General features: G+C 34.4%; 1 protein-coding gene across 3 annotated transcripts; it reads right to left on the minus strand.

Moving 5' to 3' along the window:
* Window positions 1-1997: 1997 nt before the first annotated feature.
* Window positions 1998-26911, minus strand: LOC143223483 (PEST proteolytic signal-containing nuclear protein-like). 3 transcript variants are annotated; one of them, XM_076451527.1, is made up of 6 exons: window positions 26734-26907; window positions 20679-20935; window positions 10710-10784; window positions 9132-9184; window positions 4108-4260; window positions 1998-3334 (listed from the first exon to the last, which is right to left on the minus strand). In XM_076451527.1, the coding sequence occupies exons 1-5, from the start codon at window positions 26801-26803 to the stop codon at window positions 4140-4142; spliced, it is 576 nt and encodes a 191-aa protein (XP_076307642.1). In that variant the 5' UTR covers window positions 26804-26907; the 3' UTR covers window positions 1998-3334; window positions 4108-4139. The 3 variants fall into 3 exon arrangements, with proteins under 3 accessions (XP_076307642.1, XP_076307643.1, XP_076307644.1); XM_076451528.1 differs by having other exon boundaries at window positions 1998-4260; window positions 26734-26911; XM_076451529.1 differs by lacking the exon at window positions 10710-10784 and having other exon boundaries at window positions 1998-4260; window positions 26734-26890.
* Between the last annotated feature and the right edge of the window lie 78 nt (window positions 26912-26989).

Consider the following 26989-nt stretch of genomic DNA (forward strand, 5'->3'; position numbering starts at 1 on the left):
TGGTAGAGTTTGAAATTTGGGAAAACAGGTACTACATGAGTTGTCAGCTGATAATCTGAAAGAACTAGTAGATATCTGCACATCTCTCCACTCTTGTGAATTTCAGGCTTTGTTTCTGAACTGCCTAGTAACTGGAGATGAGAAATGGGTATTCTGTCAAAATTTCAAGTGCCACTGACAACAGGTTAGTGCAGGAGAACCAGCTACACCACAGCCAAAAGCAAATTTCCACCCTAGGAATGTTTTTGCTTAGTGTTTTGTGTGATAAAGGTGGTGTAATACACTTTGAGTAATTACAACCAAACCAGACAATCACTGCTGAAAGATATTGTCAGTAACAAGATGAACAGAACACTGCACTCAAAGAGAGAAAGAGAGAGAGAACTGCTTTGGTGAATCAGAAAAAAAAGAAAGAGTTGTTTTCCACCATGACAATGCACATCCTCACACCACTAGGATCACTTACAGAAATACTGAAGAGCTTGACTGAAAGAAACTTCCACATCCCCCTTATTCTTCTGATTCTGATCCTTCAGATTACCATCTCTTCAGAATCTTGCAACATCATCTGAATGAAAAAGTTTACTTCTATGGATAAATTAAAAAAATAGCCTTTGTATCTTTTTTGTTTCAAAACCATCTGATTTTTATAAGCATAGTATTGAAAATCCTTTGAGATGTTGGCAGACTGTTGTTGAAAGTGACAGAAAACACATCATTGATTAAAGTTGTTATTTGAGTTCTTTTCTTCCTTTTAAATCTCAGTGTTAGAAACAACAGTACTTATGGGATGACCTGATATATCACATCATATACATATGCCAAAACTAGATTAGTTACCATCTGTCTGGTTACTTTTGTAAACTTTTATTACAAAAACAAAACACACCAGTTTTACCTACAATTACTTATAAATCATCATCAGACTGACATCCCAAGATGACCAGAAACACTGTAAACTTTTCATGTGGATTTTTCTAAAATTTGCATGACTGGAAATGCTATTATCATATACAACAAGAATAAAAATTATTCAGCAGACAAAATGGCATGATAAACTTTTAACAGTCAAGTTAGGTGTTTCATGACACAGCTGTTGATTATTGTTCTCTTTCAATTCAGAATTCCTATATTCAACTTTTCCATGTACCAGTAAGTTAAATATTAAAATGAAATACATGTTAAAAAAATATGTGAACATGTGTTCTAAGATGTTAAAATTCAATACTGTTAAATCCTAGTCCTCTCTAACATTAAAAGCTTCAGTTAATTATGTAATCATGATTTATTTCTCTTGTTCAGCTTATACCTTTCAAATAAAACCAAATACGGTTTCTATTGTACAGTCTTTTCACTTCAAGTATGGAGTCTTGCAACTTCTCAATTGAAACTAAATACAGTTTCTTTTGTTCATCTACCACACTCCAAATAAAAAGTATTGCAACTACCCAATTAAAGCCACACATGGTTTCTATTGTTTAGCTATCACACTCCAAAGCAACTAAGCTATCTGTGCCAAACATCCAGTAAAAAGTTAAAAATAAAGTAAAATTATAAAAATTCGTAAAAATGAATCAAGATAAAACAAAAAGTTTAATTATTGAATTAAAAAATTAAATAGTGTTGAATCCAATTTTTATATCTTGTTTACAGTAGTAAGAGAAAAAACTACACTAATACAAGTTTTAAAAGACTTTCTGTAGCATAATTTTAAATATCACAGTTCACTAGGATGAATTAACGGCTAAGTTCAAACATCAGTGTTTGTCACCTGAAGTTGGCCTTTGTGATCTTATATGACTTTTAATAGCTTAATTATGGGTACAAAATGCTAAAACCTTCCAACAGCTTCTGTATGAAAGCCAAAACATTCTTAACTTCTACATTCACACAAATGCAGTAGAATAAAATAGTCTAAAATTCATACTGTTTTTATTTTTATAACAATAATCTTCAAGTTCTTGAGTGAATCATAACATAGAAATCATGTTAATATCTTTTTAAAACTTACAGATGTACAACAACTTTATTACTGTCACAATGATGATTTATACAGGCTTACAAAGGTACACAAAGTACACATTTTCAACACTGCATACATATCACATCATAAAATTTTCAAAACGTAAGTTCTCCTATAACCAACATAACATTTTACCAAATATGCATATTTTTTCATGAAATTATATATCTTCTTAAACCTTTTATAAAATCTGTGATATATCTCATTCAAATCTGACTTTTATTTCACTAGTATAGTTTGATATCAATACAGAGGATTATTGTTTAGAATTCAAATACAGGAAGTATATACGAGAACAAGTTTTTTTACCTAATAAACAGAAATAACCTTAGTTGGTATGCAAAGAAGTACTTGTCTAAGGCTGACAAAAATGTAAGAAGGGAGAAAAATATTTGCAATATTAAGGTGCAAATAACAGAAAAGTTTGAACAAAGTGAAAGAAATAATAATTAATTGAGAGAAAAATACAAAAGTGACAATAACATAAGAGATAATGAGAATAAAAAAGCACTGATTAAAACCAAACAACCAACAAAGTTTGCAGTGTCAGCAATGTTAAAGCTGTGCACAAGGATTGTGTTAGTTTTCAAACCACCAATGTTTATTGTTTCCTGAACTGTGGCTGGCATTTTCTTGTTGTTGTAACATGTTCCAAAGTCCAGACGTTCATACAGATGGATTCCACAAAAACAAAATAAATATCACAACAAACTCACACTTTCTTTTTTCAGAAAATTTTAATGTTATGTGATGCCAAGAGTACTTTCCACCTGCTATAGAAATAGATGTGACTGATGTAGATGATGTTTTTTGCTCTTTGAGTGAAGTGCAGACTGATATAGAAAGTAGTATGTTTTGCCTATTCTTTTAGTGATTCTAATTAATCTATTTATTAACATTTAATTACAAAAGTGCCAGATGTTGGACAATGCTTGCTTGGAACGGAATATAGGAAAAAACGTAGCAAAGCAAGATTAAAATACAAAGAGTTTTTAGTATACCTTTTTGATATAAAGCTAACATTTTTGATGAACATTAACTTTTAAAATGACATTTTCAGTAATGTATTTCTAGTTTCTCAGTCAGATAAGACAGGACTAAAAGTGAAACATGAAAACAAACTGTAAAAGATGTTAAGTACGAAATAAATGTTCTGTTGAACTTTTTAAATTACACATTAGTGTTTTCATTGTATTGACATCAAACAGATAGAAATACAGGTTAATATTTCGTAAAGTCTTCATCCAAGCAAAACAGCAAGTTATGAACTTCCATACCACAACAATTATTCATACCACTAGCTTCATACATCTGGAGAACAAAAAAAAAAAAAAAAAAGTAAACACACACACACACATCCAAAAGTCACTGATCTATGTTTGTTTGAACAACAGAAATAAAACAGAGCTATTTATTCTATATTACTGTAAACGTAAGCAACTGCTTATTTCAATGTACAATAGTCAAAATTTCTTTAAACTTTGCAGGGATAGAACACGTGATGAATGAAAATTCTGGTAGCAAAGACTCAAGAACTGCAACTGACCAGTAGATTTCCACAAGACTTTTGCAAGAGACCAAAATGTTATATACATAAAATACAAGTGAGTAACCTATACTGTATAAAACATCCCTGGAGTAATGGTTAATGATTTTTTAAATATTTCTTCCTCATTTTGAGACTGCAAGTTACTTTTCTTTGTTGTGCACTAAAGCATTTAAATCTGAAACAAAGTACTTAAAAACAGTTTGACATTTTAAGAGTTTACTTTGTTGATGTGAATAATGATTTCAAATTGCTAAAGTAAAACATGATTAATATACACAATTATTGTTAAAGGCAAATCTTTATAGTTTTTATCATAAAAGGAAGATGCAGATTTCTAACGATTTGTTAAGTGATCTTCAGTACTGCACAAATAAAATAATTTGAATGTTTTGGATGGATCTAATTATATGGTGAAAACTCATGTGTTTGTATTAAAATCCATAATTTTATTAAGGTATTGGTTCATATAAGCAACAATATAGCTGAACTAATACCAAGTGATTTTGGATGTTAGTAAACAGACATAAGAACTGACCAGAGAATGTAAGTCACATGTGAATATAAGGTTTATTTATTTGATATTTCCTCCATCTTCTCTTTAAGTTGTCGTTCAAACACTTTTTTCATGTCACAGAATCCTTGCCGTGTTTTTCCATAAGAATTAGGTCCTGCTGATGTGGGTGTATCCCTATTAAAAAAAGTTCACAGCAGATACCCACTTGAATGCAATTTATTTTCAATACAAAAGCTGGTGGAAAATTTATATAGTTTGAAAATATTTCAAAGCTTGAAAATTCAAGAGTGTATGCATTAACAATTTAAGTATACAAGCCTAGTTGTGCATAAGATCTGAACTATGTACTTATTAAATATCTTTATTAGGGTGTTGACAATTTTTATACTTGCTATTGTGCAATTCAATTATTCTAAACCACATTAAACTTGTTTATATTACACTATAACTAGCACTCAGTAAAATCCTACAAGTCAGGGTATAAAAATTTTAAAATACAACTTCATACAGTTATAAATTCAATAACTAAAAACTAAAGAGTTTTATACAAGATCCAAGGAAATTTGATAATTTAGAAAAAAACAGAAAACTATTGCAAGTCAGTTAAAGGACGAATATTATTAACAAACTTTTAAAGAGTTTAATATACAAAACTTAAAATTAGCTTGTTTTATTTTAAAATCAATAGTATAAGCTTCCTACTCTCTAAAAGGATTAATTCTCTTAAGAAAACAAAACAGCATTTGTTAGCATGATAATCAGAAAACATCAAGTTGAACATTGGATGCAATAAGTTGATTGATTGACTGATTTAGTGTTTTATGGCACAAAGCAGCGAGGCTATCTGCACCAGACATTCAGTAAAAATGTAAAAAAATAATAAATAAATAAATGTAGTAATAGACATAAATGGAAATGAAAGTAAAACAAAAAAGTATAAAACCAATGTTGACACCTAGTCTACAATGTTAAGATAGAAGGCAGAGTATAAGAAGTTGTAAGGTATTTACTCTAGCAAAATGGTAATGATCATAACCCCCCAGGAAGACTAACAGGTAAGTTCAAGAGCCACCGTCAGTCACCTGAAGTTGGCCTTTCCAGTCCTGGTTCGGGTTATGTGTCATAGCAACTATTATCAAAATGTAAAAGAATAAAAGTTTTAAAAGACACTCCATAAAATCGTAATAATGAGTAGCCAAATGTCCAGTAAAAGATAAAAGTCAAGTAAATGGAGTAAAATTTGTAAAAGTAATTGAAGATAAAAGCAAAACGGCAATTAAAACAGAAAATGGCGTAAAAACCAATGTTGACATCCAGTCAACAAAGTTGTAAAAACTACCTGTAGTAGAATGGTAATGATCATAACCCGCCAGGAAGACTAACAGGTAAGTATAAAAACTACCGTCAGTCACCTTAAGTTGGTCTTTCCAGTCCTGGTTCCAGGTTATGAGTCAATATGGCCAGTGCTAAAAAGTTAAGTAGTAAAAGTGTGAAATGATATGCAGCAAAAGTATAATAACAACTTCGCCAGGACGACTAACGAGTAGTTCAAGCGGATAGTTCAAACAGTAGCGTTAGTCACCTGAACTTGGCCTTTCCAGTCCTGGTGTCGAGTTATTTAATGTTCTGGCCATTGTCCAATGTCAAATTGAAGGAGAGAGATTAAAACTGTAAAAAAGGAACCACAATAAAAGGTGTAATGAATAAATATGCAACACTTAAATGAGATTAAAAAGATTAATGGCCATTAACAAATTAAAAACATTATCAAGGTGGACAGAGTCACCATCACCAAAAACTCTGTCCAATGTTACAGACTGACCCTGGGAAAAAATATGTTTAAAATATTGCCATCGTTGAGAATTGTAACGATGACAAGAAAGTAAAACATGGCTGATAGTGATTTGAGTGTTACACAAACTACACATTGGTGCATCAGTTCCAGATAAAAGAAAATGATGAGTTAAAAAACTGTGACCAATGCGTAGCCTAGTGAGAACAACTTCCTCCCTCCGAACTTTACAGAAGCTAGATGGCCAAAGTCCAATTTTGGGTTTGATTTGAAAAAGTTTGTTGTCACGTTGCTCACTCCAAGTGTACTGCCAGCTGGCACGGAGCCGAGCCTTGAAGACAACACCATAGTCCATGTACAGAATAGGCATAGGAGTGATGGTGCTGAAGCAGACATATTTAGCTGCCATGTCTGCAAGCTCATTCCATAAATACCAACATGGCCTGGTATCCAGAAAAACTGGATTGAAGTAGCTGCTAATGAGAAATGGGCCAGTCAGTTTCGAATATCAGTGAGAATAGGATGTGAGCTAACGTGTAGCGATTCCAAGGCAAGTATAGAACTAAGCGAATCAGTATAAATAGTGCAGTTGGAGTACTGCTCAGCTGCAATATGATCCAGGGCAAGAGATATGGCATACAGTTCAGCAGTGAACACAGAAGCTGTAGAAGGGATTCTGCACGCAACTACTGACCCATAGCAAACCATAGCAGAGCCCACTGAATTACCTGATTTGGAACCATCTGTATAAATGGGAACTGAATGATTGTTTGAAAGATATTCATTGAATAAAAGACGGTACTTCCAATCTGGAGTATCTGCCTTTTTTAGGTGACTGAAAGAAAGGTCACATTTGGGGGCTGTAATAAGCCATGGTGGGATGGGCGACCTGTGGAATCTGCAATGTTATCCAAGGACAGACCCAATTCATCCAATTAGCCGGATGCGAAGGCCAAGCGGAGCAATGACAGATCGTCTGTTCTGAAAAGTACTGCCCACCGAGGAAGGAAAACACATTTCCAGGTGGGATGCTTTGGTAAGGAATGAAGTTTGAAGTATATTGTAAAGATAGTTGCAAACGGCGAAGGTGTAGAGAAGGTTCATGAGATTCAATGTATATACTTTGAACTGGAGAGGTACGGAAAGCCCCAGTGCAGAGTCGAAGTCCTTGGTGATGAATGGGGTCCGAAATATCTTAAAGGCCGAGGGTCTGGCAGAGCCATAAACCATTGATCCATAATCGAGTTTCGATCTAATAAGAGCACGATATACCTTTAACATTGAACAGCAATCTGCCCCCCAACTGGTAGAAGAGAGAACACGGAGGATGTTCAGTGCTCTTGTGCATTTGACCCAAAGCTGCTTTAAGTGTGGTATAAAGGTCAGTTTACGATCAAAGATAAGCCCCAAGAACTTGGTCTCCGGGACCACTGGCAGCAAAACTTCACCGATATGAAGTTCAGGACCAGGGTGAACTTAATCCAAGATTCCTTCTGGCTTTGACGTTTTACCCACCTAGCATGTGCACGGGCCCGTTGGAAAGCAACCCGGTTTGAAAGTGTGGGATATCTACAAAAAGTATCCCAGGGCCGCTTTTGAGCCTTCCGTGCTAAGTGGCAAGCAAGATTCCACCACGGACGAGGATATCGTGGAAAACGTGTCGAGGTTTTAGGAATACACTGAGCAGCTGCATGTGTAATACAGTCAGTTACATGTGGGTTCATGTCACAGTCATAGGCATCGTGGTCCTTGCCTCCACAACGAGCACATGTCAGGGAACCACGACAAGATGTCTTTGAGTGGCCGTATCTCTGACATTGGAAACATCGAAGAGGGTTTGGTATGTATGGCCGAACTCCATCTTTGCGAGTGGAGATGCGCCTCACTGCAGAAACACCTTGAGTGGAGAGACCAGTGAAAATCTCTGACTCGGGAACGTTCTTCAAATCCCTTTCAACAATAACTCCTCGTGAAGAATTCAAGGTAGCATGGGGTGTACCCTCAATAGGTATATCCCCAATTGCCTTTGAATTCAAGAGGAGTTCACTGTGTTGGGATGTGGATGTTTCAACCAATATGTCACCAGATCGAAGTTTCTTTACTGACTTTGGAGAGCCAGCAAGTCCCTCTAGTCCCTTTTGAATAAAAAAAGGTGACATTTGCCCTAAAGGTTTTTCGGAAAGAGAATGTAATATAGGAAAATGAGGTACGTGTGTTACTGATGTTGAAGATTGCTGTTCTGGGTATTCAAGACGTGGTCGCTTACCCATTGACTGTTTTTTTACAATTTTATTTAAATTTTTTAGAGGATCCATAGGAAAAAGAAAAAATTTCGGTACCCACTGACCCCACCCACCAAGCCCTACAAGGGGACGCACTACAAAGGACAATGCAAGGGTTTCGTGAGCACTATACCCAAACACCAGCATCAGGCACAATGTCCACAACACCTGTTGAGAATTTCCAACACTGGTACTTGGTTGACTCTAGCCCAAGTGGACCAGCCGAATGACCCAAGGGGGGCCACCCAATGGCTGCCCGTCTACAGGAATTCGAGGCCAAAGTGGTGTGTTAGGGTTGAACCCCTCAACCACCAGAATCCTCTCCTCCCCTTCACAGGTCGCCACGCACGGCAAACACGTGGGTGGATGTTTAGATCCCAGAGAAGGTAACCAGATAGAACAGGACCTTCCCTGGGAGGTCCCTTCACCACGTACAGGAATCCACACCGAGGGGATACAATAAGCTAAAAAGCTATATCTTAATCATATATATATGCAATTCATTAAAAGATATCTACACTATCAGGAAGTAGATGAACGAAATAATCTGTAAGTGGCATCACTGAAAAAAAGAGGCAAGAGAAAGAGAGAGAATGAGGTAAAACTTAACATTAGCTTAAGAAAATAAAATTTGAATTTCAAATTCCATGACCTGAGAAATGTTCTATACATAATATATTTACTCTGGTGTTTGTTAAAAGGTATTATTTTACCTTTACAAACATTACAAAATTAAAGTTTAAATTTAGTAGAAACTAAATAAGAAATAGTCCAGCTTAACTGTTTCTTTGAAGGTAATTTCAAGTCTGATATTACCCTTCTTGTTGAGCCAGATATGAAAATTAGTTGCTATTAATAATTCATGTCTTAAAAAAAAAAAGACTTCTGTCAACCTTACCTATCCATAATGAGAGTTATCTATTAATACCTTTTGTGAACTAATAATAATGGAATAAATTAAACAAACATACCTTCCAAGGTTTCTCATCCTCATTTTGGCTTCAGGGGGCATTTCTTCATCATCCTATAGAAGAAATATTAAAACAAAATCATGTTCACACAAACTGAACAGGTAAAGAAGCTTCTGCACCATATAACAATAAAAAAGAAACAATAATCCATCTCTAACACAGTTACATTTTCAGTAAGTCTAGTCTAATTCAGTGACAAGTTAAGTATCATTGCTGTTCTGAAGTAGCTGTCATTTCCATTAATGACATTTGTCAGTTTTTGTTAGTTTTGACATTTATTGTGTTTTTTTATAGCATATATCCATAATAGAACATTATTGTTTGCTCCATATCAACCCCCTGTTTCAAAAAAGTAAAGATATATCCATAAATACACTGGGTACTTATTTTCCTCAAATGATGTGTTTAAATCCTTATCAATTATTATTTTAACAGATCAACTAAAACTTCTCTTATAAACTTTCAGTTATAAAGTAATTGGAAATACTGTATTCATTTTAGAATCTTCAGAAATTTACTGCAGACCAAAGATTAGCTATAGTTTGTTAGCTGGCCAGGAAGATAGAACTAACTCATAATTCTCATTACAAATTTTCCAAATTACAGGCTGGAATATGTCACGTACCTCAAGAACCTAAGTTGGAGCAACATTATTCGATAACATATATATGATCTACATTAGAATCATAAGAAAATAGTATTTACATTATAAACTTTAAATGTTCTTTTAAAATGCAATATTTAGCAATTTTATGTAAAATAAGACATTTATTGGACACAAGTGTGATAAAAATCACATGTTCCTCCAACTGACATGGAAGAGAATAAAAATGGGAAAAAAATATACTAAATTTGCTGTGTATACAAAGTGAAAGAGAAATAAGTGAAATGCAGGGTGATGAAAGAGATGAGAAAAACCAGTCATCCCACACGACTATTTCTTAAAGAGTAGTCACAAATGACAGAAGCAAATGGAGGACAAATGTCCATAGAGTAATGAATGATAGACATCAAGTCTACAATTTCCAAATAAAACCTCCTGAGCCAGTGAAAAGGATGGGGCCTTAGCTAAGCAGAATGGAAAAACTGAAAACCAAATGTTTGACTGTAGAGAACAAAAAAAAAGGAAGCAAAAAGTAAACAGACAAATCAGAATGTGGAGAAAGAGATCGAGACTGAAAATCAGGTTATCCACTAAAGAAGTAGGTACTCACCAGAGCAAGAAAAATTCCCAACAGGAAGAGGGAAAGAGTGATATTTGGTCAAAACCTTTCCATTTTTGTGGAAACAATAAAAAAGCTGGGAGGAAAGCTACAAAGTTGTTATAAATCATGGCTAGTCTCCCATTTTAAAATTAAAGAATTTCCTTTTAAACAAGTCAAAGTTCATCATGGGTCTACCATTTAGTTAATAAAGAAACTGGCATTACAGGTCTAAAGATTTCTTGCTTATGTAAATTTTGTATTTAATATTTCAATAATTTATATTCAGGAAAACATACACAATAAAAATTAAATAATTACTTTCTTTAAATTTTCATTGTGTTACATGTCACATATGTGACCATGTAATACTCACATCACTATCTTGGTTAAAGACTTCTGCAACAGAGGCACTGGTTTTCTTTAGGGTTTGAGGAGGCTCTTTTGGTTTCTGAAAATATGTTCAAATATATCTGGGGTAATCTGGTTTACAATAATAATTTGTTCTAATATATCTTTCCTATTCTACTTTATAGTAATAATTAATTTCAACTAGCATTGTGGTTTCAAAGTTAATCTTTTCCTCAACTGAAAATGTATTTTCAAAAGATATCTACCTTCTCTCACAAAAAGCATTTGACTCGTAATGTCCTCTATTGGTGCAAATTTTGGCTTACCACTAACCTTGTTATTTCCACTTACTAATGCATAATAAACATACAAACAATCATGCAGCAACCCTCCACCAATAAGAAAGTGTGACACTGTCCCTATTGTAACTAGCACCCTCTCTAGTTATGCATCTGAATTTGTACATAAGGTCCATGGTTGAAGGAGGGTTCTTGACTTTTCATTTCAAAAATTGGTACTGGCTGGGAAGAGAATTTCCTGTACCAAGAATCCATCTTCACATGTGTGCACCTCCAACACAACCAAAACAAGTTTCACTAGGAATTGGCATCCAGCAAATGGTAGGTAGGAGGGAAGCCCAGGTGGGTGGATGTTCCAGTCTCTAGTCCAAAACCTAGCAGAGCTGAGAATTTATTGTCCAGTCTGTGGTAAAAGGAGGGTACCAACCAAACATGTGAGGACCTGTGTGTCTTGATCATCTATGACAAACACCCAATTTCTGGGAACCTACATACTGCATCTATTGTATAGAGAGTGCTACATTCAACACCTGGTGAAAGCTGGAATTGTACATCAGGTCTGCAGTAGGACAAGCAAAAAACCAAATGGACCATCAGAAATAGGCAAAGTCCCTGCCTGTTTTACTCATGTTAGTCCATGAGTATATGGTCTAGGACTAACATATTTATGAAGAAAAAGCCCACAAAGTACACCTACAAGTGGTTCAGCAAAACACCGCATTTCAACAGTGGATGAAAAATGACCTTGCAATGAGTTTTGTCTTTTTTCTACAGTATACTGATGCATAGAGGACATACTGGATATATTTGATCAACCAACACCACATGACATTTGGAATGGTACATCAGGTCTTCAGTAGATAAAATCTTAATGTTACAGTCATCTACCTGAATCAAAGATCATACCATAAATTTAAGACTAAGTACACCTGGTGAGGCAACACTCACCACAGTGGGATCCAAACATCTCTGCAAAGAAAAAAAAAATGGAGTGCTTACCACAACAAATACGATTATAGCACTGACAATGTCCCCCAAGAGAAGAAAGAAACATGCAGCTAGAGACATAGCAAGGTGATAGATCTGAAGGGAATAAAACATGAAAAGACAACAATCATCAAGAGAAAGAAAGCAAATTCCAGGCAAATGAACTGGTGAATACAACCTAGAAGGTTTATAGGGAAAGTTCATGGGAGAAATGAGAATTTCACAGAAGAAACAAACAGGCACAAGAACAACAGAAGGGAGCTGTATGTGTCACATACCCTCAGAGAGTCCTGGCATAACAAAGGTGTTGAGACAGAAACATGCTGGGAGAACAGAAGTATAGCACAGGAAAAGATAGATAAGTACGAACATAATATACCTGAATAACAAATCTCCCAAAACATAACTAAGAGATATATTCATGAGGAAATGAAAAAAAAAAAACTCTCCCAATTCAAAACTAAGAGATCACTGAAAATCTTGAAGGACAATCATTAGTGGGTTCTGACTGTAGCGTAAAAGTGGTCAACTCCCAAATGACCAAAGCATTGTTACATGAAAACTGTAGTATCACCTTGTGAGACATGGTTAGGAATTCCACTGCTGCATTTAGAGTAGTCCTAGTTGTGATCTCTCAAAACTGCAAGTGCATAACTCCCAAAATTGAAAGAGGAGAGAAAACTAATAAATCTTAATTATCAAAGAATAAGGATAAAACCAAAATAGTAAATTAAGTGAAGGATAAATTCAAAGCAAAAATGTGTAAATAGGTTAATTAAAATGTAAACAAAAAACACTTTCTGATATTTTTCTCCTCTTACAATATCCAATTGTCCTCTGCACTTCTTGTCTAAATTGGTTTGGTTTGTAATGACCAATCAAGAAGTGATTAACATGTGCATAATTAAGAGAGGATTCTAGTTACAATAGGGGTTGTGTCACACTCCTATTGACAGAGGATTGCTGCATGATCTCTTGTGTGTTCGTATGCAGTAGTAAATGCAAGTAACAAGACTAGTGATGAGTAAACATTTGTGCAGGTAAAGGGCAGCACAAATCAATAAAGCTTTTTGTGAAAGGATGTAATATACTGTATAACAACATCACAGGTTTATGCAATTATAGCAGGTATGTTTACAAAAAAGTATTTTCTAATTAGAACCATAAGATTTATTTACCATTTTGTTTCCCTGAATACATGCTTGTAAATGTACTTATGTTTGTTTTTCATTGAGAAGTAAGATGTTGCAGGAAGTAGACCTAATGGACATGCTATATTCTACACTAATACATCTCACTTAAAAGTAATCATATTAACAATTACTTTCACAAGTGAATCCTTTGGCCAGCAAGCAGGAATCTGTAAACTCCTTATAATAATATCATGAATATTAGGTAACAGTCAGTAATGAGACTTGTATACATGTTTATAAGCCATTATAAGCATTTAAGAATAAGTCATAGCTTTTAAATATTTCATGAATTCAAGGTAAAAGTTTTAAAAGTTTATTAAACACTAAGATTACACTTTAATAAATAAGAACAATAAACTAAATTCTTCAGAACATGTATCTCACTTCTCACTGACTTCAAGTTGAATGATACCCAATGAATATTTCAATAAAGTAAGACCACATAAAACAAGCAAAAGAACCTGACTGCACTTGGAGACTCTAGGAGTTTCCAAAGGATTTCAAAAAGCTCCTAAAACATAAAAGTCCACTGCATAATGCATTGAAAAAATATTCAAGTATCTTCATAAAAAAAAAAAATATATGCAAGCACTTCTATTTTAACATATTCTTTATTCCTTGGCTAAAATTGAAAGCAGGTTTTGGACTAACCATTATACAGATTTTAATTATGGGTATTTTTTATAAGAGTTGGTAATCCTTTGCAAAATATAATAATTGCTATTTTTCTGTTACAGTCAAGATTTCATCTTAAAACATGAGGCAACTCTCTTGATTTATGTCTGTCCAAAATTTTTACCATGAAAGCCATGAAGCTCAATGAAATATTTCTGTCCTCATTCTTGAAAATTTGGTTTTTGAAAAATCAGATTGATAAACTTTGTTACAAGATTACTCCAAATAAATCCATGCTTCATTAAGGTTAATGGTAACTTTCAAGCTATAATCAGCAAACTGATTTGAGAAAAAATACATACAGTTTATGTAAACAAGTTCTTTTGTTGTTGCTTTTTTTCAGTTTCAGAATCATACACCTGTAAAGCTTTGCTTATCTTGGAGCATTTCTTAACAACAGTTAGCCATGATGCTCCACCCTGTTATTTTTAAATTCTATATATAAGAACAGACTTATTCCTCCCCCCTTTAAATATGTATAAGCTCATAAAAGTCTGACATAGCTAAGTGGTTAGGGTGCTCAAACTCAGCCATGGGAGCATTATAATGTGATGCTCAATTCAACTCTTCTTTGGTAAAAAAGTAGCCCAAGAGTTGATTGTAGATTGTATTGACTAGATGTTTTTCCTCGCAAGGGAAGGTATGTAGGGAAGCGAGGACTTGAATGAGAGAAGATAGATGATGAAAACCAAGGTTGGTATACCAATGAGAGGCAACCAATTGGATCCTGTAAAGGTTGTTCTGAATAAGAGTAGGAATCTGAGTAAAAAGGTGGAGGGTAGGGCAGGCTAGCAGTCAGGACCTGACTGAGGAACAGACAACCAGAGCTGATGGATGAGATACAGGAAACCAAAGAGAGGAATACTGGTTTTAAGGGGTATGGCAAAGGCATTAATATGAAATAATCGCTAAAGAGTAGATTAACTGAGGACATGGAAGATACCATTCTGTGAGTAGGTCACAGTCTCCTCAAGAGAGATGGCTTGTTACAATGTTCAGTTAACCTGGAATAAAACCACTTACAAAGCTCACCCAAGTGAAATGTGGAATGGACACAAAGGAGGAGAACCAAAGCCAGGAAGTAAGGAGAAGGGCTGGATATGTGTCTACATGGCAGAATACATGATACAAGACAGATCTGAATAAATTGTTCAGAACTAATCAATCCATAAGGAGAGGAAAGAACTGCGAGGATACCTTATGAGCAGTAAGTAAACTGAAGTGGTGAAAAGTAGAAAACAACATTAAAAAAAAACAGGAACATTCCTCATTCTGAGAGAGAAATGTCCAAAAATAAGTGAAGGTCAGGACTGAAAGGAATTAAAGGAGAAAGTACCTAAATTGCAGAAAGTAAATGTGATGTATAAAACTTGGAGACCAGACCTGGAATGTTCAGTAGGTTAATGGAAGAAGGTGGGGAACATCCAAGATTACGTCAGGGGGAATGACCAAATGAATGAGAACTATAGTTAGTGTAAAAAAGGATTAGAAAAATAGATGACCACCCCAAATGATCAGAGTCACAAAAAAGAAAGGAAGTTGATAGGATTATGCAGGGGAACAGAAAAAAACTTGTTGTCAACACAAATGGATCACAGATCAAGAACATGAAAAAGTAAAGGCAGTTGGAAATACACTATACCAGAGTGAAAATCACAGAAGTGGAAATGTGAGCCAGATGAATGAATAAGAGAAAACATAAGGACTTGGTAATTGGAATAATGAAGAAGTCATCCAAAACACAAACTTTTGTCACCTACAGGCTGAATTAAAATGAATAACAGAGAGAGATATTCATCATCTTATGCTGTGTGATAAAAAGAAATGATAGAGGGAAGAGAGGTCAATAATTGCACATTGGTCATTGATATCTAGAAGTAAAACAAGAAGGTGAGAGTGAAAATCCAGGTCTATAAACCCTCACAACTGGTTGGTTTTCCTATAATTTCAACAATTCTTAACCAAAAAAAAGGAAAAATTGTTGGTTGGCAACTGAATAACAATACCAGTAAACCAGAGACACTACCAAAATTCTTCAGATGAGAAAAAGAGGAAGAGGAAGGTTCTGGAGAAACAAAGTGTAGAGATAGGAGAATACCTTTCCAAAAAGGTTCCTCTGATAAAGGAACAAGAGAAGAAAAGTGGGAGAGAAACCAAAAAAATGAAAGATCTATAATACTGACAAAGAGAAACTGAAAAGAGCTACCATGGCACAGTAAAGGGAGGAGACATACCAAGGAAGGTTAGCCAAAAAGGAAAAGTGAGCTCCAGAAAGTAAAATTGCAGTCAATGAATTTAATACTCAATCTGTCAAAAGTAACTCTGAAAGTTGGGAGTCAGAAAAGAGAAAGGTAAATTACTAAAAGTGAGAAGAAAGGAAACAGTATGCAGGGTGAATGAGTTATACTCAATAAAAATGCAGAAGGAGTCACTGCACATGACATGAAGTTGTGACAATCCTATTTGTGGAGGGTTCTACAGCATGATGTCATAATGCAGTGATGCAAATTCACATTTTCACAAGAGATTAGGTGGAAGTTTTCACAATGCTTGCAAGTATCTTTGGTATTATATTTCCACATGCTCAGGATCTATTGTAAAACATTATCCTGTAACCTACACAGAAGTGGTTCTTAACCTTGTTGGAGGTACTGAACCCCGGAAGTTTCGTTCTTACATTCACTAGACCCTTCGTAATTGGAAAAATAAAATATGATTTTTTTTTCAAATTCAAAACATAAGTAGATATTTTATTGGTGCACAAAATGAACAAGCTGGCTTAGATTGGAAACGTCAGTGGTCTTGTCGAGTTGAAGGCTGAATTTTGCTAGGCCTGAAATTAGATCTGCAACTACTTGAGCCAAGATGTTATCACTCATGTCATCTATTCTGCTGCTGATGGTGTCATTTGAAAGAGGAATTTGGGATAACTTATTTTCAGCAGCTTTTTCCAGCATTATATTTGCCATCTTCAATGCAGCTGGTTTTACGAGTGCTTCACCAATGGTGTGTAGTTTGCCCTGCTTTGCGATCAAGTATGCAACTTCAATGATGCTGTAAGGATCGATGGGTACAAAGCTGAGAACAAGCAAAATAGCCTTTTCATCGAACCTGGCTCTCTTTACCTTGAATTCAGTAAGCGTTGTGTTCTTGAATTTCCCATCTCCATGCAGCTTTAGGGAGTGTTCTCTTAGTTTTGCCAGTGCTAGACTAGAATTACTCAACTTGGCATTGTAAATCATGCACTGAGGACACTGACTCCCATCATGTTCCGTTATACACACGAATCCATATTGTACATATTCGTCCGACCACTTTCTGTTTTTGCTCAACATAGTTAGTATGAAGGGATTGAAAGATTAGGAAAAAAATCACAAATGACGCACGATTACTACAGTCACAAGTCAACTGCTAAGTACACGAAATTCCCTGCAGCATAAATATTAAGGCCAAGTGATGTGACATGATCAGCCGCAGCCAATGATGGCCAAGTGGAGCATGACATCACAAATCATTCGAGTGGGGTGAATGGAACGGACACACGCACTGTGTATGTCTTGACCTCTGCCGAACCCCTGAGACTGACTCGCTGAACCCCTGGGATTTGATTGACCCCAGGTTAAGAACCACTGCTATAGAGATACATAAACACATTATTTTCCTACCTAGTAATCTGTTAACCATACATGCATGAGCAGGGGTCAAAGTGCACATTACACAACCTTATACAGAGTGCCATTCAACATGGTATTCTATACTTGATGTCAGAGTTATGAACTATTCATTTTACCCTAAAATGCCCATTTATTGATAGTTCGTAGTAAAGGAGAGTAAATCTAGAAATATGGGATACCGAAAAAACTAAGTATGCATCTCTGAGGTTTAAGAGTGGGATTTCTTAACCAGTGGTCTATGGAATGGTTTCAGAGGGCCTCTAAACCAGGAGCAAAAATATTTATTTTTTACTACATTATTTTATGCATATGTATGTATGTATGTGCATTTTTCTAAAGACAGGGCCCACAAATTTCAAATTAGATTCTCAAGGGAGGTCTGTGACCCAAGAATGTTTAAGAAACAGTATTAGAAGTTATGCAAATATAGTACAAAAACTGTATGATGGACAGAAGTATTTTTTTCTTTGCAATGAACATATCACCTTGTACTCCTACTTGTCAGAGTCTGAGACAGGCTGAAATAATCAGTTCACAAACATATCTTGAGAACAAATGCTTGTAACACATATCATACATCTATACAACCAACTCATAGTTTAGAAAAAGCTTGTCATCTCATGTTGATACACACAGTAAATTTGAAATTGTATTTGACAAAAATGTTGACTACAGAGTTAGTACAACAGACCAAGAACACACACCCAGTTAAAATGACAAGGACAACCTTATCAAAATTTTCTGAAAATATACATGATTATTCTTAATACATGTTCAAAGGATCTAGATTAAAAAGTCAAGTCATCAAAATTTGTGCAAGTGTAAGAATCTCTTTATTTTCTCCACCTAAACCAAGACTGAAAATATTGACAGGAAGCTTTCTTCACTAAGAATACTAAACATTTCAAAATGGAAAATATTTAAACACAAAAAACAAATAAACTAAGAATATAATTGATTTTATTGTAAGATTAGGTATATTACAACTATATTTATGATCTGGACATGGGAGATAAGAACCCACTATATGTTGTATAAAATAATATAAGGCTGCACAAAAGAGAAAGCATGATGTCAAAACTTAACACTTTTCTGAAGTTTTAGTGCATTCTTAAAACAAATGACAAAGCTGTTAATCATAATGGTTAAATATATGGAATACTTTGCAATTTTTAAAATGAAAATAACAATTGCATATATACGAGGTCTGTTCAAAAAATACGCGGACTGACGTCATAAAACAAAATGTACTGTATTTAGAAGTTACAGGTCTGGGACCACTTCAAAGTACTCTCCTCCCCAACGCACACAATTATCCCAACGGTGTTTCCACTTGTTGAAACAGTCCCGGTTCGCATCTTTTGTAATGTCCTCCAGCTCCTTCATCACATTTGCCTTAATCTCAGGAATCGTCTCAAATCTTCTTCCTTTCAAGGGTCTTTTGAGTTTGGGGAACAAGAACAAATTGCAAGGAACAAGGTCAGGTGAGTAGGAGGGGTGGGAGTGGGGAAGAACAGTGATCGAGTGTTTGGCCAAAAAACTCATGAGTTCTGAGGGCTGAATTTCGCAGCAACAAGGTGCATCTTCAATTTTTCAGTCAAAATCTTGTAGCAAGATCCAACTGATATTCCACACTCTTTAGCAAGCTCCCTGACAGTCAGACGTCAAGTTGCCCGCACCAGGGTGTTGATTTTGTCGTCGTGTGGGTCGTCAGTTGACGTGGAAGGACGTCCAGGACGCTCATCATCTTCAATGGACTGTCGACCATCCTTAAAACGTTCATGCCGTACGCTTCATAGCAACATCGCTGTAAGCCGTGTTAAGCATAGCAAAAGTTTCAGTCGCAGATTTTCCAAGTTTAACACAAAATTTCACAGCAAGTCGTTGCTCCTTCAGGTCATTCATTCTGAAATCCGCCAAACGAAAAAAATCGCACTTCACTTAAAACCGCGTAGCTAATACACAAATGAAGATATCTGCAATCGGGAAATGGCGTCGTAATCAGCTGATCTGTGCGAACCTAGCAACACCAAGCGGATTCCCCTGAAACCAACTGGAGCCACGCAATTCAAACAGTCCGCGTATTTTTTTTAACAGCCCTCGTATGATTGTTTTAAAATCTTTCTCCAAACATTTTGATTCTAACACACAGCTGATCTACCTTTGGATATTTGTGGAATATCCTGGTTGTTAAACCACATAAATCTTGCTTATTGCAAGATAACTCAATCCCAATAACTTTAATATGTTAACATGTACATAGATTAAATTCAAGCTATAAATATTTTCCTATATTGTAATTCTATTTAACAGACAAATCTTCAAACAGGGAAGGACAAAAAGTACATTGTGGGATAAGTAACTAAAAGTAATACATATTCATAAAATGTTAAAATTAAAATATTTACTTACCTCTATGTTACCCTAATACCATGAATTAAATATCAGGTAGAATATGGGATAAAACAGAAGTAGAACATGATGATAGCCCAATTATTCATTAACATATGAGCATTCATAAGTGTTACATAAAATAATCAAATTACAATCAAACATATTAATGTCATAAAAATAATCAAAAAATAAAATTAATGTTTCCAACTGTTACTCTTTTCTATTATTTCAACTCAAGTCTCTTGCAATAATAATTGATTTACGAGCTGAAGAACTAATCCATTATCAAATTACATCAACTGCCTGACTCTAAACAGAAAGCATCAATTTTCATGTATAAAACAAATTATCATCTTTATAAGTTGAGTACAATAACAAAAGTATATGTGGCTCAACTTACAAGAAAAGAGAGCTTAGGAATCCCAGTGTTACTTCATACAAAAGTAATGTCACATGAAAATGGTAGTGTATAATTCTTAAAATTTCAAAAAAGATTAATAAGGATAGGGTAGACTATCCACTTCATATGGGGAATTCTCTCCCTTGTATTACATGTAGTAAGTATCATGCTCGTACTATCACTGTGAACTTGGAATCCCAGGTTAAAGCCATAGTCAGTTCAAATTGCTTTTGGTGCATTTAAAGAATTGGACCTCATAAACATATGACATTTAAAAATAACTTATAAATGCAAAAAATACACTACAGAACCATTGATTTACAAATCAACTTCAAGCTATACATAAATACCATTCATAAAAATGTAACTCACCTGTGTTCCTAGTTTTATTGAAATTGCCATTGGGTTTTTCTTATCTTGGGTCTGAAGAATCTTGGCTGAATTAAAAGACTTGGTGAAACCCATTGAGATTTTCTGTTTTTTAGTGGCACTGTTCTCTTCTCCACTCTTGTCCCCTTCCTCACCCAGCTTCCTCTTCTCTGCTTCGATTGCTGATGATTGTTCATCCTCTCTGCGAGAAGGTTCGGTATTAGGCTTGATTTTTGGAAGGGAGTCCAGATCATCAGAGCCTGGGTCAAGGTGAAACACACTGGCAAATTTAAAATCTCATTCTTCAGAAGAAGCCTTTCACAACCACATAGTATATGTTAGAACAGGAAAAGGCGGTGGCACTGGCAGCAGTGCCACAAGCTTCCAACTACAGCAAATAAAAATGGAAGGTGCCATTACCCTCTGGATGCAAAATGATTGAAATAAGCAAACAATTTTGATTGCTGTCTCTGTGGCTACAAACCATGGAAATATAGATGCTTGTCAGATTCTTGTGTTGTCACAATTCCACCAAGACAAACTGCCACTCCCCAGTTGTAACACAAACAATATATCAAAAAGGTTTTAACATAAAATTTGTTGAAACATATACACATTGAAATAATGAACAGTCATTATGTATTCAACCAGTATATTCATCTCCTTCGTTTAGACTTGACATGTATTGAGCAACAGTGATCTTACATATCTACGCATGCAATTCATAGCTTCACGCCAAACCCAAACTTACTACATAAGGTGTGTTATGTTAACTTTCCCAGAAGATTCAGTTATCACAAAACAAAAAGCTTCTTCCACTATAATGATGTTCAGGAATATAAAATGCTGAAATATTGCCAGGCTGTCACCTAGAAACACAAATTACTGAGACAAGGCTAATAATTTCCTAGTGATGAGGGTTGGCCTTATTTTCATCCAAATCTTGGAGCAAAATGCTTGGTGCAAAAACAAGTTACATTTTGATTTTTCAATTTCCATTACAGCTAGAAATTACAATAAACTTCATAAAATAATTTAAGACTTATCTTATGTTAAGTTAATTGTTTTTTATAGTGCTGGTTTTAATTTGCTATTAACAAGTAATGTAATTAATATGATAACAGTTTTGAATTACTGTACAATTGTAAAACAAATATTGTGAGATAGCAAATTTTATTTTTTGTGATTATTATTTATTTAGTAGTTCCTTTTATTGTTCAACTTCTGTGTGAACTTTTAATTGCACTGAAATGCTGACCTTCCAGCTAGTCATTTGTATTTTGAATAAATACATATGTATAATGAAACTGACAACAGCATTTATAGCACTTGCAAACAGATACTATTAACGTAGCAGACAAGTATGCAAATCTATGATCACATGAAGTTGTACTCTTGTGACCTACTCAGTGCATAAATACTCTGCCAAAAGCTTCACTAAGAAAGAGGGTACAGCATTAACCAATTATTGTTATTGAGTATCAAATCATATTTTATTATGCACTAAAATGGCAGCTCTGCCTTAAGTCCAATCAGTCAACAGCAGTGAATGAAAGAGAAACACACAAATGCAAGAACAATTAACACACACATATTTATACAGAGCCTAAACTGAAGTAAGTGTAATTCCTTATAAAAGTACTTGAAGCATTATTATTCATAAAAAAAGAAATCAAAAGGAAAAAGAATCATTAACTCCTTTAATTTCACCTATTCTCAATATAGTATTAAAAAAAAAAAGACCCACCAAAAATTGTTATTTTTCTGGCTATTTTTACTACAACTAGCAAAAGAAGAAAATTAAGGCCAATTAAGTTGTTTATCTATATAAAAAAATTTGTAAATTATGCTCCTTTATTAACAGTGTGTGTCCCTCTCTCATCTCACTTAAAATGTTTATATCAGTAATCTCTAAAGTCTGGTCCACTGACTTTCACGTTACTCACACATTTTCTAGGTTACCACTTTCCTTGTTTTTCAGAGCTGTTCTCGTAATATTTTTAAACTAGTCAGTAGTGTTTGTGTCCAGGTAGCAATGCTCATAACTTTTTATTCTTTTTATGATTCTGAAGTCCCTCTCATAGCATGTCATAGAAAGGAGTAAATGTTAGATACGCTACTTTCAGAACATTCTTGAATCATTCTACAGTAGCAACATCACAGCTTATATAATGCTACATAGGCAGTTACTGAATTCCAACAAAACATGCAATCACAGTCATAATTCTGTAAAACTGTACTGAAATAAGCATTAAAATGTTGAATATATTCTATACCAGAGAGATAAAGATACTCTTCAGACCAATACTTTTGCTAAAATGCTTTTTTTACTTAAACTTTATTTCAGTTTGGATGCCTTTAAAGTACCACTGATGGTTAACAACAACCTGTTTATAATTTGTCAAATGTACTTTAATTTTCATGTTGTAGAATGAGTCTCCTTTCAACTGTCCATTGTGACATGTATGCACTAATCACTTCTCATGGTGCCTTCCCTTTATAATTTGGCAGATATTCAGCATAGTGATGTTACTTCCTGGAAACAAAGAGACTTTACTGGTGTTTTCCTTACACTTCTTCAAGAAAAACATGAAAACAAATAAATTTAAACTTTTAAGTTTTCTAAGAAATCCAAATAGTTATGCTCTATTTTTGCCAGGCTTGTATTCAGAAAAATTTCCCAAGTACACAATTATGAATGATCAATTATTCCACAGCTTGTAAGAACATTTTATTAAGCCTTATCCATCTTGTTCCACTGGCTCTTCAGATCTTTGACAAATGCTTTTACATTACCTCTACAGTGTGATTTAATTATCTGAATTTCTTTGAAAACTTTATGCAAATAGATGGATGCCACCATGTCAACTACTACACTTTTGTATGATGCTTAACCCTTAAACAGTAGGAATGTTGTAGGTAGCAGCATCAGTTGATGATGGCTGCCATTTAAGGATTAAAAGATGTCCCTCAGTGTGAGCTCCAACCTGTGGTTCATGCAATGTATTTGAACAGACTAAGATACTATCAGTGTTTCCACGCTGTCTATTACTAAAACTGACCCTTGTACCAGCTTCTCCAAAGTCTTATTTGTTTTTGAATTTCGCACAAAGCTACTCGAGGGCTATCTGTGCTAGCCATCCCTAATTTAGCAGTGTAAGACGAGAGGGAAGGCAGCTAGTCATCACCACTCACCGCCAACTCTTGGGCTACTCTTTTACCAACGAATAGTGGGTTTGTCCGTCACATTATAATGCCCCCACAGCTGAAAGGGCAAGTATGTTTGGCGCGACTGGGATGTGAACCCACAACCCTCAGATTACAAGTCGCACGCCTTAACGCTTGGCCATGCCAGGCCTCTCTCCAAAGTCTAACATCTAATATTCATATTTATTCAGTTAAAAAAAACAACTAACTTTGAACAAGTTTGACCATTCTTTACAATTGATGTGAATATTCATAACCATGCATAAATTAACAGCTGACAAAAAACACCAGTGCTCCTTAATAATCCCTGGCTAATCACAAGAACCAACTGATGTTTGACAGCTAGCCACTGCTAACTTCAAAACCTGAAAGAATAAGTGAACCCTCATTGCATTATATGAATATTCCAGCCCTTTCCACAGAGTCTAATACAATGTAACAGAAATACCCACTCATCTGAAAAGCATTTGGCCTAATTTCACTGGTCTGATACATAACACCAAAGGAGATGTAATGCATGAATAAAGTAAAGCTGTTGTTCCAAGGAAGATTGAAAAAAAAAAAAAAAGACTTACAAAACTTCAGCTATCTTAATTGCAGAAAAAGATGAAGAACCAGATGAATCATTTCAACAAGCAAGACATGTCGCAGTCAACCACATAAAAATGGACACCTACACAGAGACAGCACAGATGGGATGCAAATAATCAAACCACTATGATGAATATACAGGAAACAGAGGCAAACCTAAATGAAAACCTAGGAATTGGTAAATATCCCAGTCACTGAAAAGATAAAATGCTATATAATGCACAAAATTTGATGAAGATGGAGGTCTTGTTAAAAGACTATAATAACAGTGACATTTTTAATATACTTATGATAGCTTGACAAGCTAACTATAAAGACCTTGGGTCTTTCATCTGGAGCAATATCACAGAAGTGCAAAATTGGTGCTTGAAAAGCATGTGCAGTCTCAAAGCCTGCAGTGCAATATTTTGTTCAAAAACATAAAAACAAGAAAAATTATCACAGCCAAGTGCCAGAGAAATATTTATTATAAAACTCAACTCAATGATTTTTTTCTGTTGATTTAGATGCTGTTAAGCAGAAAGCCATGCAATAGGCTATTATTATACAATTTCCAATGGCAAAGAAACAAGTTTTAGTTTTATTAAATATTCAACATAGATTAGAAAATCAGTCATAAAAGCCAAGAATGATGAATCTGAAGAAAACTGAGCTACATATTAAATATATTTTAGGATGGACCAGAACTCCTGGTTTGGCCATCAGAGGGACCATATCCAGCCTATGGACCCTGGGTTACTCTACTGTTCTAACAGTTTACCTAATGATGCTGAAGACAGGCATAATAATCTCACCTGCTTTGATTTCAATTATTAATTCTCACAAAAAACTTGCTTAAATCTATAAACCCATAATTTGTTTACATATTCTGTCAAAATTATTTTCATGATGTCCTAATAATTATCGCCATACCTTATACAATTGCCAGTCAATTTATAAAACATGGGTAAAAACGTGGTTTTAGTAGTTTTCAGCCAGACAGACAGATGTTGTTAGATAAAGTCACTGTCTGATGGGTAAGTCACAATTATTGGCTGGGCACTAGCAGCATTTGCTTGAGTGTAAGGAATTAATTTAATAAAATAATATGATACTGCACATAATACTTTTATTATATTAACCATTATTAAACTGTGCAATAGCTATTAATATGCTGAATAAATAAAAAGTTAAAAGTTTCAAATAAAAAGTAAATACAAATAAATTAGTTTGATTCAAGAAAGTTCCATTACATATGTATCCAAATTTATTCTTGAAGAAAGAAGCAACTGTACCTCCATTTTTATTCTGAAGGCTGGCCATTTTTTCTAAGTACAGTGAACTTGTATAACTCAATGCATTACTGATACATAATACTGATGCAAAAATACAAAAAAACAGCAAAGCATCCACCTAACTTCTTTAACAAATCCAAGCATTTACTTGTGAAGTTGACCAGAAGAATCAATGAACTCTTATTATGTGTCTTTTCAATAAAACTTGAAATTTTCCTTCTACTTGATTGCAGATCAGATTTATTAACTTATACAGTACACAAAAGTAGCATTTCATGGATAATAACAAAATTATATAGCTGCTACTTCAACTTTATGTCACAATAAAATAGCTCCACCAGTAACACATTTCTTCAGTATATGTACACTCAAATTTCAAGTCTATTAATTTTAAGTATATTAATCAACATTATTTTAAAACATTTAACATTTAAAATTTTAAATATCAAGTTAGGGCAAGCAATAAATTTTTGACTAATTAACAGCATATTTAAATAAGTTTAACGACAAAATATGTTTAAGTTATAACTGACAACAGTTTACAATTATACTGTAATTACCTTTGCTAGATTTTATTTTTATTATGAGCCTTTTGTTTTAATTTTTGTCATAGTCGTATATTCGTAATAAAAATCTGAATAAAGAGATTTTTGAGTAAATAATAATTAACAATTTACTATAACTTATATAAGATTTGATTCTTCTGAGACTGATAGAGACTTAGGCTTGGTTATAATAATTGATATTAAAATTAAAATCATGTTAGGCCTAACATCACATTTAACCAAAGACCAATATAAATTAAGACTATGACTTCTGAGCCTGTGCGAGTGTCGTTGTCAATCGCTGGTAAAATAAAAACAGTGACAAATTCTTGAGATTAATTTACTTCGTAATATCTCAAAAAAGTATTCAACGAAAAGTCATGAAGAGCATGATTATTCATATTACAATAACCTTAACTTTGTAATATATTTTAAACCTACCTATCAAATTTCCCTCTGGATCAACTTCTTTCTCCGTCATAATGTTAACGTATACTGTGAGTCTTGGCATAAAATCTTATTGGGTAACGCATTATTTCGCAATTTTTTTACTCTATTGAAATCAAAAGTGAAAGTGTGCATGATATAGCACAACAATAAAACTGATGCTAATTTAAACAACGCAATTTCTGCTTATCAGTACCTTTTTAATAATAAAGATAAAGACAAGTGTACAGAAGCATCTTTTTTCACTGCA

This window comes from Tachypleus tridentatus, chromosome 8, assembly GCF_004210375.1.
Source record: "Tachypleus tridentatus isolate NWPU-2018 chromosome 8, ASM421037v1, whole genome shotgun sequence".
Taxonomy (NCBI): Eukaryota; Metazoa; Arthropoda; class Merostomata; order Xiphosura; family Limulidae; genus Tachypleus; species Tachypleus tridentatus.